Source organism: Dendrobates tinctorius, unplaced genomic scaffold, assembly GCF_039654945.1.
Source record: "Dendrobates tinctorius isolate UK_male_01 unplaced genomic scaffold, ASM3965494v1 ptg000140l, whole genome shotgun sequence".
NCBI classification, from domain to species: Eukaryota; Metazoa; Chordata; class Amphibia; order Anura; family Dendrobatidae; genus Dendrobates; species Dendrobates tinctorius.
Window position 1 is genome coordinate 20,397,566 of NW_027361808.1, and position 17,301 is coordinate 20,414,866.

At 45.7% G+C, this 17,301-nt stretch overlaps 1 protein-coding gene across 1 annotated transcript in view; it reads right to left on the reverse strand.

Moving 5' to 3' along the window:
* Positions 1–17,301, reverse strand: part of MERTK (MER proto-oncogene, tyrosine kinase) — a 337,008-nt gene that overhangs the window by 188,376 nt on the left and 131,331 nt on the right. Inside the window, exon 7 of the mRNA XM_073545163.1 lies at positions 823–1,003. Coding sequence (XP_073401264.1) covers positions 823–1,003 — 181 coding nt within the window. The remainder of the gene's footprint in view (positions 1–822; positions 1,004–17,301) is intronic.

A 17,301-nucleotide genomic window follows, 5' to 3' on the forward strand; every position in this document is an offset into this window, starting at 1 on the left:
GCCTACAGAGAATCCCCCAAACCTTTTTCTTTTTGCCTTTTTAGGCTGAATTCTCTTTCATATCTCCAACACCATTATATCCCATACTTGCTAATAAGATAAACTGACAGATCTAATTAAAGCTGGAAACATCGGTGACATCCTTTAGACCACATGGGATGATATAGATAGTCCCTATGTTTCTAGGGTCAGTTCTGACTTTGAAACTTGAACTCAATTTCAGAAAAAAATGACCCCTCAGACATTTATTTTAGCTGGTGCTTTTTAGTTGTCCTACAATTTAAACTGCATATATTGGGCTTCCAATAGCATTAAAGGAAATTTGTCAGCAGGTTTTTGCTACCTCATCTGAGAGCAGAATAATGTAATAAAAGAGACCCTCAATCCAAAGATGTATCACTTAGTTTATTGGGTGCAGCAGTTGTGATACAATCAGAAATGCTCAGCGTAAACTAACCCTGCCCACACCAGCTTTTAGTGTACAGTGACAGTAAGCTGCTAACCAGTGCTGGCGGTGGAGTTGGACAGGGAAGCATGTGAGCTGTAGTCCAGCCAGTGATAATTTCCTGCTGATAAACAGTAATAGTACTAAAACAACAGCACACAGCCCAATTACTGACACATCGTTGAAATCTGTGTTTCAGCTCCTACCTTATGCTGCACTCAGATTATATAGGAAAAATCTGCTGACAGATTTCCTTTAACTGGTATTGCACTGTGAAAAAACGTGATCAGTATGCTTAGTGTGGATGTTTTTATGAATATGTTTTTGTCTTTTTTGACGTTACAAGAAGTTACAAGCTGGATCGGAATGGCACTCACCTCCTTCTGTTGTTTTAGCCACAATCCAGGAACTTGGCAAGGACCATCCAACTTCATTCATGCAGGAAACGGTAATGTTGTACTTAGAGAATGGATTGAGATGACTGATACCATAAGTATAAGAAGGTACCGATATATTGTAGAGCACTGGAAAGCTGAAATTTTTTGTTACTTCCTTCACCTGTAACGATACAATGTTTTACATTATGTAAAAATATGACCATAATTATTACATTTCACTTTTGTAGCTTGCCAAATCTTAAACTGTGTTCACACATACAATTTTCTACTACAAACCAAAACAAATCAGATTGTGGTGTTTGTGTCGGTAAAATTATGTTGTTATTTAAGTAAGGCTACATTCACACATACATTTTTTTTCCACGGTCAAAACACATAACCATATAGTTTCATTGATCCATACACACATCGGTTTTAAAAACAAATCTGTGAGTCTGATCCGTGAGACTCAGATCATGTCCTATCCTCATCCATTTTTTGGCTCAATCTTGGTCACTGGGCTCAGTGAGTGGCTAATGCACTGATGTCATCACACACTGAGCTCAGTGAATGGCTAGTGCAATGATGTCGTCGCACACTGAACTCAGTGACTGGCTAGTGCAGTGATGTCATCGCACACTGAACTCAGTGACTGGCTAGTGCAGTGATGTCATCGCACACTGAGCTCAGCGAGTGGCTAATGCAATGATGCCATCGCACACTGAGCTCAGTGAGTGGCTAGTGCAATCATGTCATCACACACTGAGCTCAGTGAGTGGCTAATGCAATCATGTCATTGCGCACTGAGCTCAGTGAGTGGCTAATGCACTGATGTCATCACACACTGAGCTCAGCGAGTGGCTAATGCAATGATGTCATCACACACTGAGCTCAGTGAGTGGCTAGTGCAATCATGTCATCACACACACTGAGCTCAGTAAATGGTTAATGTACTGATGTCATCGCACACTGAACTCAGTGACTGGCTAGTGCAGTGATGTCATCGCACACTGAGCTCAGCGAGTGGCTAATGCACTGATGTCATCACACACTGAGCTCAGTGAGTGGCTAGTGCAATCATGTCATCACACACACTGAGTTCAGTGAAAGGCTAGTGCAATGATGTCATCGCGCACTGAGCTCAGTGAGTGGCTAGTGCAATGATGTCAACACAAACTGAGCTCCTTAACTGGCTAGTGCAATCATGTCATCACACACTGAGCTCAGTAAGTGGCTAGTGCAATCATGTCATCACACACTGAGCTCAGTAAGTGGCTAGTGCAATGATGTCATTGCGCACTGAGCTCAGTAAGTGGCTAATGCACTGATGTCATCACACACTGAGCGGCTAGTGCAATGATGTCATCGCGCATTGAGCTCAGTGACTGGCTAGAGTTGTGATACTTGTTGCTGACATCACCGCTCTAGTCACAACCCCAGGAGCACAACAGCGGCTACAAGTCAGCGCTGGACCCAATAACTGCGAGTATATGATTAGTTGGTTATTTTCTTTACTTTACCCACTTTTGGGGACCACTTTATCAAAAGTAGACACACTAAGTCTATGAGGATCTGCTAAACTTAGATAACAAATAAAAGATACTATTTACTTTAAAATGTTCAACCTTATTTAATTGATTTTAAAGAGGACATTTAACTGTTTGTTTTTATGTAAACGGAGGAGCTCCTCCAGTTACTATTGTTCACTGATTATTGAACAGTTTTTCTATTCACCTCCATTCTAAATTACAACCTCTGGCAATGAGAAATGTAAATTTTCCACTCAATTGGACATATACCACAGAACTCCTGTTATAGAGGAGAAAAAGCAAATGGTCACAGATAAGTTTTATGGTGTACGCCCAGTTGCTGAAGGGAAAACTTGCATCTTAATTACCGGGGCATAATTTTAAATTTGGGGCAGAGAAAAAAAATGTTCCTGAATCAGTGGAGCAGCACCAATTGGAGCAAGTACTCTTTTTAAATAAAATAAAAATCCATTGAAAGATCTTCCTTAAGCGTACAGTACAGACGAAAAGTTTGGACACACTTTCTCATTCAAAGAGTTTTCTTTATTTTCATGACTATGAAAATTGTAGATTCACTCTGAAGGCATCAAAACTATGAATTAACACATGTGGAATTATATAATTAACAAAAAAGTGTGAAACAACTGAAAATATGTCTTATATTCTAGGTTCTTCAAAGCAGCCACCTTTTGCTTTCATTACTACTTTGCACACTCTGGCATTCTATTGATGAGCTTCAAGAGATAGTCAACGGAAATGGTCTTCCAACAGTCTTGAAGGAGTTCCCAGAGATGCTTAGCACTTGTTAGCCCTTTTGCCTTCAGTCTGCGGTCCAGCTCACCCTAAACCATCTCGATTGGGTTCAGGTCCGGTGACTGTGGAGGCCAGGTCATCTGGCGTAGCACCCCATCACTCTCCTTCGTCAAATAGCCCTTACACAGCCTGGAGGTGTGTTTGGGGTCATTGTCATGTTGAAAAATAAATGGTCCAACTAAACACAAACCGGATGGAATAGCATGCCGCTGCAAGATGCTGTGGTAGCCATGCTGGTTCAGTATGCCTTCAATTTTGAATAAATCCCCAACAGTGTCACCAGCAAAGCACCCCCACACCATCACACCTCCTCCTCCATGCTTCACGGTGGGAACCAGGCATGTAGAGTCCATCCGTTCACCTTTTCTGCGTCGCACAAAGACACGGTGGTTGGAACCAAAATCTCAAATTTGGACTCATCAGACCAAAGCACAGATTTCCACTGGTCTAATGTCCATTCCTTGTGTTCTTTAGCCCAAACAAGTCTCTTTTGTTTGTTGCCTGTCCTTAGCAGTGGTTTCCTAGCAGCTATTTTACCATGAAGGCCTGCTGCACAAAGTCTCCTCTTAACAGTTGTTGTAGAGATGTGTCTGCTGCTAGAACACTGTGGCATTGACCTGGTCTCTAATCTGAGCTGCTGTTAACCTGCGATTTCTGAGGCTGGTGACTCGGATGAACTTATTCTCCGCAGCAGAGGTGACTCTTGGTCTTCCTTTCCTGGGGCGGTCCTCATGTGAGTCAGTTACTTTGTAGCGCTTGATTGTTTTTGCCACTGCACTTGGGGACACTTTCAAAGTTTTCCCAATTTTTCGGACTGACTGACCTTCATTTCTTAAAGTAATTATGGCCACTCGTTTTTCTTTACTTAGCTGCTTTTTTCTCGCCATAATACAAATTCTAGCAGTCTATTCAGAAGGACTATCAGCTGTGTATCCACCAGACTTCTACACAACACAACTGATGGTCCCAACCCCATTTATAAGGCAAGAAATCCCACTTATTAAACCAGACAGGGCACACCGGTGAAGTGAAAACCATTTCCGGTGACTACCTCTTGAAGCTCATCAAGAGAATGCCAAGAGTGTGCAAAGCAGTAATCAAAGCAAAAGGTGGCTACTTTGAAGAACCTAGAATATAAGACATATTTTCAGTTGTTTCATAATTTTTTGTTAATTATATAATTCCACATGTGTTAATTCATAGTTTTGATGCCTTCAGAGTGAATCTACAATTTTCATAGTCATGAAAATAAAGAAAACTCTTTGAATGAGAATGTGTGTTCAAACTTTTGGTCTGTACTGTATGTTCACACATAGCATTTTTTCTGCAGCTGAAACCTTCACTCTTGACAGTAAAAATGCTGCATATAACACGCAGCCATTTGCTACTTTTGTTGTTTCGTTTTTGCTGCATATTCTTTTGATGCTGCATTTTTAGGCTAATTACATGTGAATTTAGCCTAAGGGCTCACATGAGCAAATAAATGGGACAAGTGCAATCCAATAAAAAAAAATATAGGACTGCACTTGGCCGAGTGTTATACTATGGGGAAGCTCACATCTGCAAAAACAATTGCAGCAGAATGCGAATGACTGCCTGAATCGGATCACACGCACCCATACAAGTCTATGGATGCATGTGAAATATTGCACTGCACTCGGATATCACCACAGTACAGTGCGATTACTGCGGATTCCGGCAATGGAGGAGATGGAGAAATTACTTTCTCCTTCTCCTCCGCACCTGTGCTGTGATTCTCTCATGCCAGAGGATTGTAGTACAGAGCACTGACATTTGGAACATGCTAGTGTGGCGCCCCTGAGGCTCAGTCGCCACAGAGGTACTGCACCGTCTCCTAAGGTGTAGTGCCCCACCATCCAGGTAAGGTGGGAACTCCCTGCCACACTCCAACACCTGCATCCCACACACAGGATAGTTCAGCAGGACCACATTGCAGCTTTAGGCTCAGAGTGTAGAAGGAGCACCTTTCGTGGAACCCTGCTTCGTAACACGAGATGTGCTGGGAGGTGGGTGGCGTTAGTATAAAAAGAAGGGGAAAGATAGATTTATGGGTCAGTCTGACAGGGGTCAGTCTGGGGTGAGTCCCAGAGGAGAGGAGAGAAAGAAATCACTCAGATAGGAGTGAGGATCCCTGGACGAAGGATGGAGTGCTGCGGCTGCCTCAGTGACTTGAGCCAGCTGGCACGGGAAAGGAAGAGAGAAAGAGAGACGTAGAACTGTAATCTGCATTTCCATGAGAGAGAGACAGACAAGCACGGTACGAAGTGGAGAGAGAACAGAGAGGAGGAGTGGGTTGGATAGGAACCCTGCCAATAGGTTCTCAACGCAAGGCCGGGGCCCGGTCCCCAACGTTGTATGGACACTTATGGTTCTGCAGCAGACACCGGTGGAGTAGTTGGCTGTACATGCACTACTCCCAACCAAGACTTGGGACACAACAGCGAAATGGATAGAGAGACGGGATTCAGGAAAAGGGAGTCCCCGAAGCAGGCTGCAGCTGTCTGTCATACAAGTGAGAGAGTTGTTAGGAACATCTGACAGGAGGAACTTCAGAGTAACCACGGTACTGGAGCTCTTCACATTAAAAGGCACAATAGAGGAGTCGTTCAGGAAGGACACATTGGCGGGGTGCTGGCGGGGAGAGTCCTATCTTACCTGGAGGTTGGCTGGGCCTCTGCCCCGGAGGACACGGTACCGAAGTGGGCACCAGTGTGCACTACGAACTGTGAGTAAAGCTTTGAAACTGCAAGCTCTGGTGTCCTCCAATCATTCCCGCATCAGCACCATTACAACTGGGTATCAACATCTATATCATCCCGTGCCCTTACTCCTCCATTGTACTTTCACACTGCCCTGGGGTTACAGCTTCACCTGTGGGGAGCTACACCATCTAAGCTGCGACACATCATCAGCCCCAGAGGATCTGCACGCAGCGTTGGCTAACATCTTACTTGCCAAACACCACGGGTGGTGTCACGAACTTTACATTACAAACAAACATCACCGCCATTGATATTGGGGCCCAGGGCCACGGACCGGGTCACCGCTGCTGTGACACATCGTCCCCCTGACACCGGCCCGGTACCGAGTACCCCACAGTTCTGGGTGAAGCCGGCAAGGGCGACCCAATATTTGGCGTCACGAACAGGATGACGAGACCCGATACCATCGGGTTCTGTGTGCCTGAAATTTGTTGAACTTTGACTTTTTGAAAATGTGTAGAAGACCTGATTTGATAGACTTTAAAATGGACATTAGAAATGGCCGCTGGCGCGGAGAAGAAGGGCGTGAAGAGATAGGAGGTCCTAGGAAAAGACAGCGAAGAGTATTGGGCCTGCCCTGCCTGAATTATTACGTGACAGATACATTGCCCACCCCCCGAGGGGTTCGGATACTGGCTTGGTATGGAGGCGCTGGAAGATGCCGTCCCCGGAAGGAGGGGCAGAAGAAGCCAGTGGCGGGAAAGGGGCCGAGGCAGGAAGAGAAACGCCAGAACGCCATTTTGGAGAGCAAGGGAAGGAGGCCTGCGGAGAAGTGTGTACCCCCGGCGCCATGGCTGAGGGCTCCAACCCTGACTCGAGAAGGAATCGTCAGCAATTGGAAGCGGAGTTAGCCGAGCTAACCACCCGTCTGCAGCTGAGCCAGAAGGCCCTGGAGGAGCTGAGGCGGCAGTGCGCCCCGGCCGGGCCTACACCCGCGGTACCCCCTCCACCGGTACTCGCCGCTGCGGCACCGGACCTTTTCTGGACAGACCTTGCGGAGCTTGGAGCCGCTGCCATGCCATCAGCGGCGTACTCCGTTCTCTCCTTGCCGCTAATACCAGAGGAGTTGTATGCAGCCCCGGGAGCTGAAGCAGAAGGAGAAGAGCCCCCGTCCGGACCTGGCGCGGCTGCGCAGGTCCTGCCAGTGACCCCCGCGGAACCGCAATCGCTGTAGGCTCCACCGTCATCCCCGGTATCCCACCGGGCGGCACCAGCTACCACCTGCACCGGAGCAGAGGCCGCGCCGCCGGGAACCCCCAGGTATATATCATGGCCTTCCTAATGGGTTGATGGGGAGGAAGCGGACCCTGCTGCTGGGGGTACGGCTGGAACCAGTGCGCCCGATCTGACATCTACAAGTCAGAGGGGAATCTGGATCGTTTTGGGACCGTGATTTGGGGATCCCTTCACCGCCAAGTCCCCAGGCAGTTGCCTGTCAGAGCCGGCAAGCTGTAGAGGCCCTGGGAGCTAGACCCCGCACCAGAGCAGCGGGACTAACCACCCCTGAGGAACCGTGGGTGGGGATAGACATGCACCATGGGTTCCCTTTGCCTCAACTTCAGGATCCTTTACCCAGAGCCCGAAATCCAGATGAGGATACCACGTATGAAAGCAGTTCGGTTTCCAGAACCCCAGGAGGGGATCACCATTAGAAGATTATTTATCATTTTTCAATCTCGTTGCCCAGGAGGGTTTGTTGCACCAGTTGTGCCTTTTGTTTATTTTGTTGCCTAGTTTTGATTGGCAGCGTTATTTTTGAAATGGAACTAAGGAGATCATAGACGCTGATTGATCCCAACTTACATTGTAAATAGTTTGCACCTCTTTAGGTGCCCTTTCTTGGTTTTACATACAGAGACACTTTGCAAAGATGATGTTTTTGCATGGACACTTTTCGAAGAAGGATGTCTACCTCAAAGGAAACTGCAAGAGATCCCGGCTGGGAGTGGTGTCCAGCACTTACAAGAATAACTGTTGAATGTTTTACTGTAAAGTATTTGATAATGGGTTTTATGAGAATGTTGATATTTGAGAAATGGCTTTATATAGTGAGAATTAGGAATGTCTGATATAGAGATGAGTAATGTAGATGAAGAATTGATACACAGGTGACAGACCAGGTATTTGAGGTCAGTGTCTTACGTCTAGTAGAATGAGAGAAAAATAAGAATAAAGTGACAGAATAAGAGAAAGTGATAAGGAAATGTGTTACAGAGAATAGCACTTTGAAAATGAGAATTGTACTTAGAATTGAGAAATAATTGCACTGTTTAATATAGAATTTTTGATAGGATTGTTGGTAACGTTCAAGAAGAGTACCTCCTGTTATGATTGAGTCACCGTAGGAGGCAAAAACAAAAATGCTAGCTAAGTCCAGAAAACCAGAGAGGTTGGCAGCTATCGGATTGCAGACCCCTGATCCTATCACAACAACTAACAGTAGCCGTGGTGGGTTCCTACGATGCCCTAGACCCCTCGATCACAGCCGGAGAATTAAATAGGCCTAAAGAAAGAAAGGGGAAATCTAAACTGCCCCAGAGCAGACCCCAAAGCAATAGGCAGCCCCCAACATATAATGACGGTGAAGCAAGATGAAAACACTAACACAGACAGAAAGATAGACTGAGCAAAGACGGGGCCCAAAACTACCTAGATAGGAAAGGACAGGAAGGCTGCTGTCTGCAATCCGTGAAAAACCCTATGAAAATAAAAGCCAACAGACTGACAGTGAAAAAGGACCTGAAGACGCTAGGCTTCAAAAAAGCTATGTCAGTACTCAGGAATATTCTGAAGACAGAGCAACCGGCAAAAGGAGATTCAGCTCATTCCAGCAGGGAATGGCAGAATCCAGAAAAGCAAGGAAAACAAACACAAAACATAAATGCAAACAGGCAAAGCAGAAACTTAGCTTTAGGGAAGCAGGAATCAGACTGGTGTCCTAGAAGTCCACAGAGAAATCACCCGCAGGGCAGGAGGGCGTCGGCAGCCTTATATCCAGTCAGTGACTCCACTCAGCCAGTCATCCTCATTAGACTCAGGTGCCTGATAATCAGGCTCATTACCTTCCTTTACCAGAAAAGGGAGTTCCCCAGACCTCAGTGAAGAAGGGGAAAATGAACTCACAACAGTACCTCCCCCTTGAGGAACCCTTGAGGAACCCACCGAACCCTCAACCACGCCACCATGGCGATCAGGGTGAGCCCGATGAAAGGCACGCACCAATCTTTTGGCATGAATATCAGAGGCAGAGACCCAGGAATTATCCTCCTGACCATAACCCTTCCACTTAACCAAATACTGGAGTCTCCGTCTAGCCAGACGGGAATCCAGTATTTTCTCTATCTCTTATTCCATGTTACCTTCAACCAATACAGGGTCTGGAGGTGCCACCCCAGGAACAACTGGTTCAACAAACCTCTTCAACAAGGACTTATGGAACACATTATGGATTTTAAATGTGACAGGAAGAGCCAAACGAAAAGAGACCGGATTAATAATCTCCAAAATCTTGTAAGGTCCAATAAATCTAGGCTTAAACTTAGGAGAAGCCACCTTCATAGCAATATTTTTTGAAGATAACCACACCATATCACCAATCTTAAACTGGGGACCAATGGTCCTATGTCGATTGGAAAACCGCTGGGCCTTTTCCTGGGAGAGAGATAACTTATCCACCACTTGGTCCCAGATCTGGTGCATTCTCTCCACCACAGTGTCAACACCTGGACAGGCAGAAGGCTCCACCTGCCCTGAAGAAAATCAAGGATGAAACCCAAAGTTACAAAAAAAAAGGTGACATCAAAGTGGCAGAACTAGCTCTATTATTTAAAGCAAATTCAGCCAAGGGCAAAAATGAAACCCAATCATCCTGATCAGCGGAAATAAAACATCTCAAATACGACTCCAAGGTCTGGTTTGTTCTCTCTGTCTGCCCATTGGTCTGAGGGTGAAAAGCAGAGGAGAAGGACAACTGAATTCCCAGCTTGGAACAGAAAGTCCTCCAAAATCTAGACACAAACTGAACTCCTCTGTCAGATACAATGTTCTCAGGAATCCCGGGCAAGCGAACCACCTGTTGCAAAAACAGGGGCACCAACTCAGAGGAAGATGGCAACTTAGGGAGTGGTACAAGATGAACCATCTTAGAGAACCTATCACAAATCACCCAAATAACAGTCATTCTTTGAGAGACCGGCATATCAGAGATGAAATCCATTGAAATATGGGTCCATGGCCTCCTGGGGACCGGCAAAGGCATCAACAACCCACTAGGGCGAGAACAAGATTTAGACCGGGAGCAAGTCCCACAGGACTGCACAAAATTCCTGACATCATGAGACAAGGTGGGCCACCAAAAAGAGCGACTCACCAGATCTCTAGTACCAAAAATACCTGGATGACCAGCCAATGCAGAGCAATGAACTTCAGACATCACTCTCTTCTTCCACTGGTCAGGAACATACAACTTTCCACTGGGACAACGCTCAGGTTTGTCCTCCTGGAACTCTTGCAGAGCAAGTCTCAAATCAGGCGAGATGGCAGAAAGAACTACCCCTTCGCCTAAGATGGTAGCAGGCTTGGTCACCACAGGAGAATCAGCAAAGAAACTCCTAGAGAGGGCGTCTGCCTTGACATTCCTAGCTCCAGGAAGAAAAGAAACCACAAAATCAAAACATGTAAAAAACAAGGCCCACCTAGCCTGTCTAGGGTTCAAGCATTTAGCCGACTCTAGGTAAATCAAATTCTTGTGGTCAGTGAGGACCACAACTTGATGTTTAGCTCCCTCCAACCAATGTCTCCACTCCTCAAATGCCCATTTCATGGCCAACAGTTCCCGATTCCCCACATCATAGTTACGTTCAGATGAAGAGAACTTTCGGGAAAAGAAAGCACAGGGATTCATTTTAGATGTTACAGGATCCTTTTGGGACAAAACAGCTCCTGCACCAATCTCAGAAGCATCCACCTCTACCTGGAACGGGAGTGAGACATCCGGTTGCCGCAAAACCGGGGCGGAGGTAAATCTTCGCTTCAGCTCCTGAAATGAAGCAACAGCCTCCGGAGACCAATTCAACACATCAGCACCCTTCTTAGTCAGATCAGTCAATGGCTTGGCAATACTAGAAAATTTTGCTATAAATTTCCGATAAAAATGAGCAAACCCCAAAAACTTCTGGAGGGCCTTCAAATAAATGGGCTGAACCCAATCATAAATGGCCTGTACCTTGGCCGGGTCCATTTCAATAGTTGACGGAGACAAAATAAATCACAAAAATGAAATCCTCTGTACTCCAAAAAGGCATTTCGATCCTTTGACATACAGGGAATTCTCCCTCAAGATCCGGAACACAGTCCGAATATGTTCCACATGAGAATCCCAATCCTTGGAGAAGATCAAAATATCATCCAGATAGATAATCAAAAATTTATCGACAAAGTCTCGAAAATATCGTTCATGAAGCACTGGAAGACAGAAGGGGCATTAGTGAGCCCAAAAGGCATCACCAGGTACTCAAAATGTCCCTCTGGAGTATTAAACGCCATCTTCCATTCATCCCCCTGCTTAATGCGGATAAGATTATACGCCCCCTGAGGTCAAGCTTGGTAAACCAGCAAGCACCTCTAACTCTAGAGAATAGATCCGAAATCAGGGGTAACGGATACTGATATTTAATAGTAATTTTATTGAGGGCACGATAATCAATACAAGGCCTTAAAGAACCATCCTTTTTGGCCACAAAAAAAAAAACGGCACCTAAGGGTGAAGAGGATGGTCTAATATGACCCTTCTCCAACGCCTCCTTAATATAGTACCGCATAGCCTCGTGCTCAGGTACAGATAAATTGAAGAGCCGACCCTTGGGAAATTTACACCCCGGGCTTAGTTCAATTGCACAGTCATAACTCCTATGAGGAGGCAAGGACGCAGACTCATTCTCACTAAATACATCATAAAAGTCCGCCAAATAGTCAGGAACATCATGCGACTGAGGAGAGGTGGAAAAAAACGGAGCCTCACTAAAGGCACACCGACAACCCCAACTCACCACAGACACAGACTTCCAATCCAAAACTGGATTATGAATTTGCAACCAGGGAAACCCCAGAACAATGGCATCATGCAGACCATGCAACACCAAAAATCTGTAATTTTCTTGATGGTCTGGGGCGACCCGCATGACCACCTGGGTCCAAAACTGAGGTTTATTTTTAGCCAAAGGAGTAGCTTCAATCCCCCTCAAATGGATAGGCGTCTGCAGAGGTGTCATCGGAAATCCACAACGTTTAGCAAAATCCAAGTCCATTAGGATTAGCGCTGCTCCCGAATCCACAAAAGCCTTGGCGGAAAATGTGGACAGGGAGCAGATCAGAGTAATTGCCAGAAGAAACTTAGGTTGAACACCACCAACAGAAAACGTGTGTGCAAAGCGTTTCTCTCGTTTAGGACAAACAGAAATAATATGCGAGGCATCTCCACAGAAAAAACACAGCTTATTACGCCTTCTGAACTCCTGACGTTGCGCCTTAGACAAAACTCTATCACATTGCATAGGTTCAGACGTCAGTTCAACCGGTGGCAACACCTCTCGTGCAATCCTGCGTTCACGTAAACGCCGATCAACCTGAATGGCTAATGACATAGAATCGTCCAGACCAGAGGGAACAGGAAATCCCACCATAGTATCTTTTACGGCTTCTGACAAACCCTTCTGAAAGAGAGCAGCCAAGGCATTATCATTCCAGGTAGTAAGGACCGCCCACTTTCGGAACCTTTGACAGTACAACTCTGCAGAATCTCGACCCTGGTTTAATGCCAACAGGGTCTTTTCAGCCTGATCAATAGCATTAGGTTCGTCATAAAACAACCCCAAAGCTTGAAAGAATGCGTTCACATTAGTCAGAATAGGATCATCTGGTTTCAAAGAAAACGCCCAATCCTGGGGATCGCCGCGCAGCAAAGAGATGACAATTTTAACCTGCTGCGCGGAGCTCCCTGACGAGTTAGGCTTCAAGGCAAAAAATAATTTACAATTATTTTTGAAACTCAAAAATTTAGATCGATCCCCAAAAAATACATCAGGTGTAGGGATCTTTGGTTCAACAGCATGCGAACGAGCAAGGTAGGCGGAAATTCCCAGCACTTCCGCAGCGAGCTGCTCCACACGATCAGACAATTGCTTTACCTCCATTGAGAGAAAAAAAAATTCCCCCTACGGCCTCAGAGATATAGAGGAAAGAATATACACACACTTTTTTTTTTTTTTTTTAAACACAATTCTTTCCTGCTATTGAGTACCATAGGATCTGCGGTATGGCGGGTGATTCTGTTATGATTGAGTCACCATAGGAGGCAAAACCAAAAATGCTAGCTAAGTCCAGAAAACCAGAGAGGTTGGCAGCTATCGGATTGCAGACCCCTGATCCCATCACAACAACTAACAGTAGCCGTGGGGGGTTCCTACGATGCCCTAAACCCCTCGATCACAGCCGGAGAATTAAATAGGCCTAAAGAAAGAAAGGGGAAATCTAAACTGCCCCAGAGCAGACCCCAAACCAATAGGCAGCCCCCAACATATAATGACGGTGAAGCAAGATGAAAACACTAACACAGACACAAAGATAGACTGAGCAAAGACGGGGCCCAAAACTACAGTCATATGTAAAAGTTTGGGCACCCCTATTAATGTTAACCTTTTTTCTTTATAACAATTTTGTTTTTTGCAACAGCTATTTCAGTTTCATATATCTAATAACTGATGGACTCAGTTATATTTCTGGATTCAAATGAGTTTTATTGTACTAACAGAAAATGTGCAATCTGCACTTAAACAAAATTTGTCCGGTGCAAAAGTATGGGCACCTCAACATAAAAGTGACATTAATATTTTGTAGATCCTCCTTTTGCAAAAATAACAGCCTTTAGTCGCTTCCTGTAGCTATTAATGAGTTCCTGGATCCTGGATGAAGGTATTTGTGACCATTCCTGTTTACAAAACAATTCCAGTTCAGTTAAGTTTGATGGTCGCTGAGCATGGACAGCCCGCTTCAAATCATCCCACAGATGTTCAATGATATTCAGGTCTGGGGACTTGGATGGCCATTCCAGAACATTGTAATTGTTCCTCTGCATGAATGCCTGAGTAGATTTGGAGCCATGTTTTGGATCATTGTCTTGCTGAAATATCCATCCCCTGCGTAACTTCAACTTCGTCACTGATTCTTGCACATTATTGTCAAGAATCTGCTGATACTGAGTTGAATCCATGCGACCCTCAACTTTAACAAGATTCCCGGTGCCGGCATTGGCCACACAGCCCCAAAGCATGATGGAACCACCACCAAATTTTACTGTGGGTAGCAAGTGATTTTCTTGGAATGCTGTGTTTTTTAGCCTCCATGCATAACGCCTTTTTGCTTGACCAAACAACTCAATCTTTGTTTCATCAGTCCACAGGACCTTCTTCCAAAATGTAACTGACTTGTCTAAATGTGCTTTTGCATACCTCAGGTGACTCTGTTTGTGGCGTGCTTGCAGAAACGGCTTCCTTCGCATCACTCTCCCATACAGCTTCTCCTTGTGCAAAGTGCGCTGTATTGTTGACCGATGCACAGTGACACCATCTGCAGCAAGATGATGCTGCAGGTCTTTGGAGGTGGTCTGTGGATTGTCCTTGACTGTTCTCACCATTCTTCTTCTCTGCCTTTCTGATATTTTTCTTGGCCTGCCACTTCTGGGCTTAACAAGAACTGTACCTGTGTTCTTCCATTTCCTTACTATGTTCCTCACAGTGGAAACTGACAGGTTAAATCTCTGAGACAACTTTTTGTATCCTTCCCCTGAAAAGCTATGTTGAATAATCTTGGTTTTCAGATCATTTGAGAGTTGTTTTGAGGAGCCCATGATGCCACTCTTCATAGGAGAATCAAATAGGAGAACTACTTGCAAGTGGCCACCTTAAATACCTTTTCCCATGATTTGATACACCTGGCTATGAAGTTCAAAGCTGAATGAGGTTACAAAACCAATTTAGTGCTTCAGGAAGTCAGTAAAAAGTAGTTAGGAGTGTTCAAATCAAGAAAATGATAAGGGTGCCCATACTTTTGCACCGGTCAAATTTTGTTTAAATGCAGATTGCACATTTTTTGTTAGTACAATAAACCTCATTTGAATCCAGAAATATAACTGAGTCCATCAGTAATTAGATATATGAAACTGAACTAGCTGTAGCAAAAACCAAAATTGTTATAAAGAAAAAAGGTTAACATTAATAGGGGTGCCCAAACTTTTACATATGACTGTACCTAGATAGGAAAGGACAGGAAGGCTGCTGTCTGCAATCCGTGAAAAACCCTATGAAAATAAGAGCCAACAGACTGACAGTGAAAAAGGCCCTGAAGACGCTAGGCTTCAAAAAAGCTATGTCAGTACTCAGGAATATTCTGAAGACAGAACATCCGGCAAAAGGAGATTCAGCTCATCCCAGCAGGGAATGGCAGAATCCAGAAAAGCAAGGAAAACAAACACAAAACATAAATGCAAACAGGCAAAGCAGAAACTTAGCTTTAGGGAAGCAGGAATCAGACTGGTGTCCTAGAAGTCCACAGAGAAATCACCCGCAGGGCAGGAGGGCGTCAGCAGCCTTATATCCAGTCAGTGACTACACTCAGCCAGTCATCCTCATTAGACTCAGGTGCCTGATAATCAGGCTCATTACCTTCCTTTACCAGAAAAGGGAGTTCCCCAGACCTCAGTGAAGAAGGGGAAAATGAACTCACAACAACCTCCTATATTAGGAAGCTTAGAGTAAGAAAAGTTATTATGCAATATGAAATTTTTGTATGTTTCTCTGCTGTATGCTGTGTTTTCTTGCAGCCAGCGGACGTGCTGTGTTTAACGGGGGGGAGTGTGGCGCCCCTGAGGCTCAGTCGCCACAGAGGTACTGCACCTTCTCCTAAGGTGTAGTGCCCCACCATCCAGGTAAGGTGGGAACTCCCTGCCACACTCCAACACCTGCATCCCACACACAGAATAGTTCAGCAGGGCCACATTGCAGCTTTAGGCTCAGGGTGTAGAAGGAGCACCTTTCGTGGAACCCTGCTTCGTAACACGAGATGTGCTGGGAGGTGGGTGGCGTTAGTATAAAAAGAAGGGGAAAGATAGATTTACGGGTCAGTCTGACAGGGGTCAGTCTGGGGTGAGTCCCAGAGGAGAGGAGAGAAAGAAATCACTCAGATAGGAGTGAGGGTCCCTGGAAGAACGGATGGAGGAAGGAGTGCTGCAGCTGCCTCAGTGACCCAAGCGAGCTGGCATGGGAAAGGAAGAGAGAAAGAGAGACGTAGAACTGTAATCTGCATTTCCATGAGGGAAAGACAAGCACAGAATGAAGTGAAGAGAGAACAGAGAGGAGGAGTGGGTTGGATAGGAACCCTGCCAATAGGTTCTCAGCGCAAGGCCGGGGCCCGGTCCCCAACGTTGTATGGACACTTATGGTTCTGCAGCAGACACCGGTGGAGTAGTTGGCTGTACATGCACTACTCCCAACCAAGACTTGGGACACAACAGCGAAATGGATAGAGAGACGGGATTCAGGAAAAGGGAGTCCCCGAAGCAGGCTGCAGCTGTCTGTCATACAAGTGAGAGAGTTGTTAGGAACATCTGACAGGAGGAACTTCAGAGTAACCACGGTACTGGAGCTCTTCACATTAAAAGGCACAATAGAGGAGTCGTTCAGGAAGGACACATTGGCGGGGTGCTGGCGGGGAGAGTCCTATCTTACCTGGAGGTTGGCTGGGCCTCTGCCCCGGAGGACACGGTACCGAAGTGGGCACCAGTGTGCACTACGAACTGTGAGTAAAGCTTTGAAACTGCAAGCTCTGGTGTCCTCCAATCATTCCCGCATCAGCACCATTACAACTGGGTATCAACATCTATATCATCCCGTGCCCTTACTCCTCCATTGTACTTTCACACTGCCCTGGGGTTACAGCTTCACCTGTGGGGAGCTACACCATCTAAGCTGCGACACATCATCAGCCCCAGAGGATCTGCACGCAGCGTTGGCTAACATCTTACTTGCCAAACACCACGGGTGGCGTCACGAACTTTACATTACAAACAAACATCACCACCATTGATATTGGGGCCCAGTGTGTCACGTCTGCCATGTCTGTTTGTCTCAAGAACTCCTGGAGCGATGTGCATGCGCATGCTTTGTCTGCTGTCCTGCATGTCTCCTAGAGCAGTGTGCACACTCACCTCATGTCTGAGTTACAGGATGCCTGCGTTTCTCCTCTGCCTTCTGTGATCATTTCGTCATGTCTAGAATCCCGGAAGTGCTCCCCTGGTCCTGACC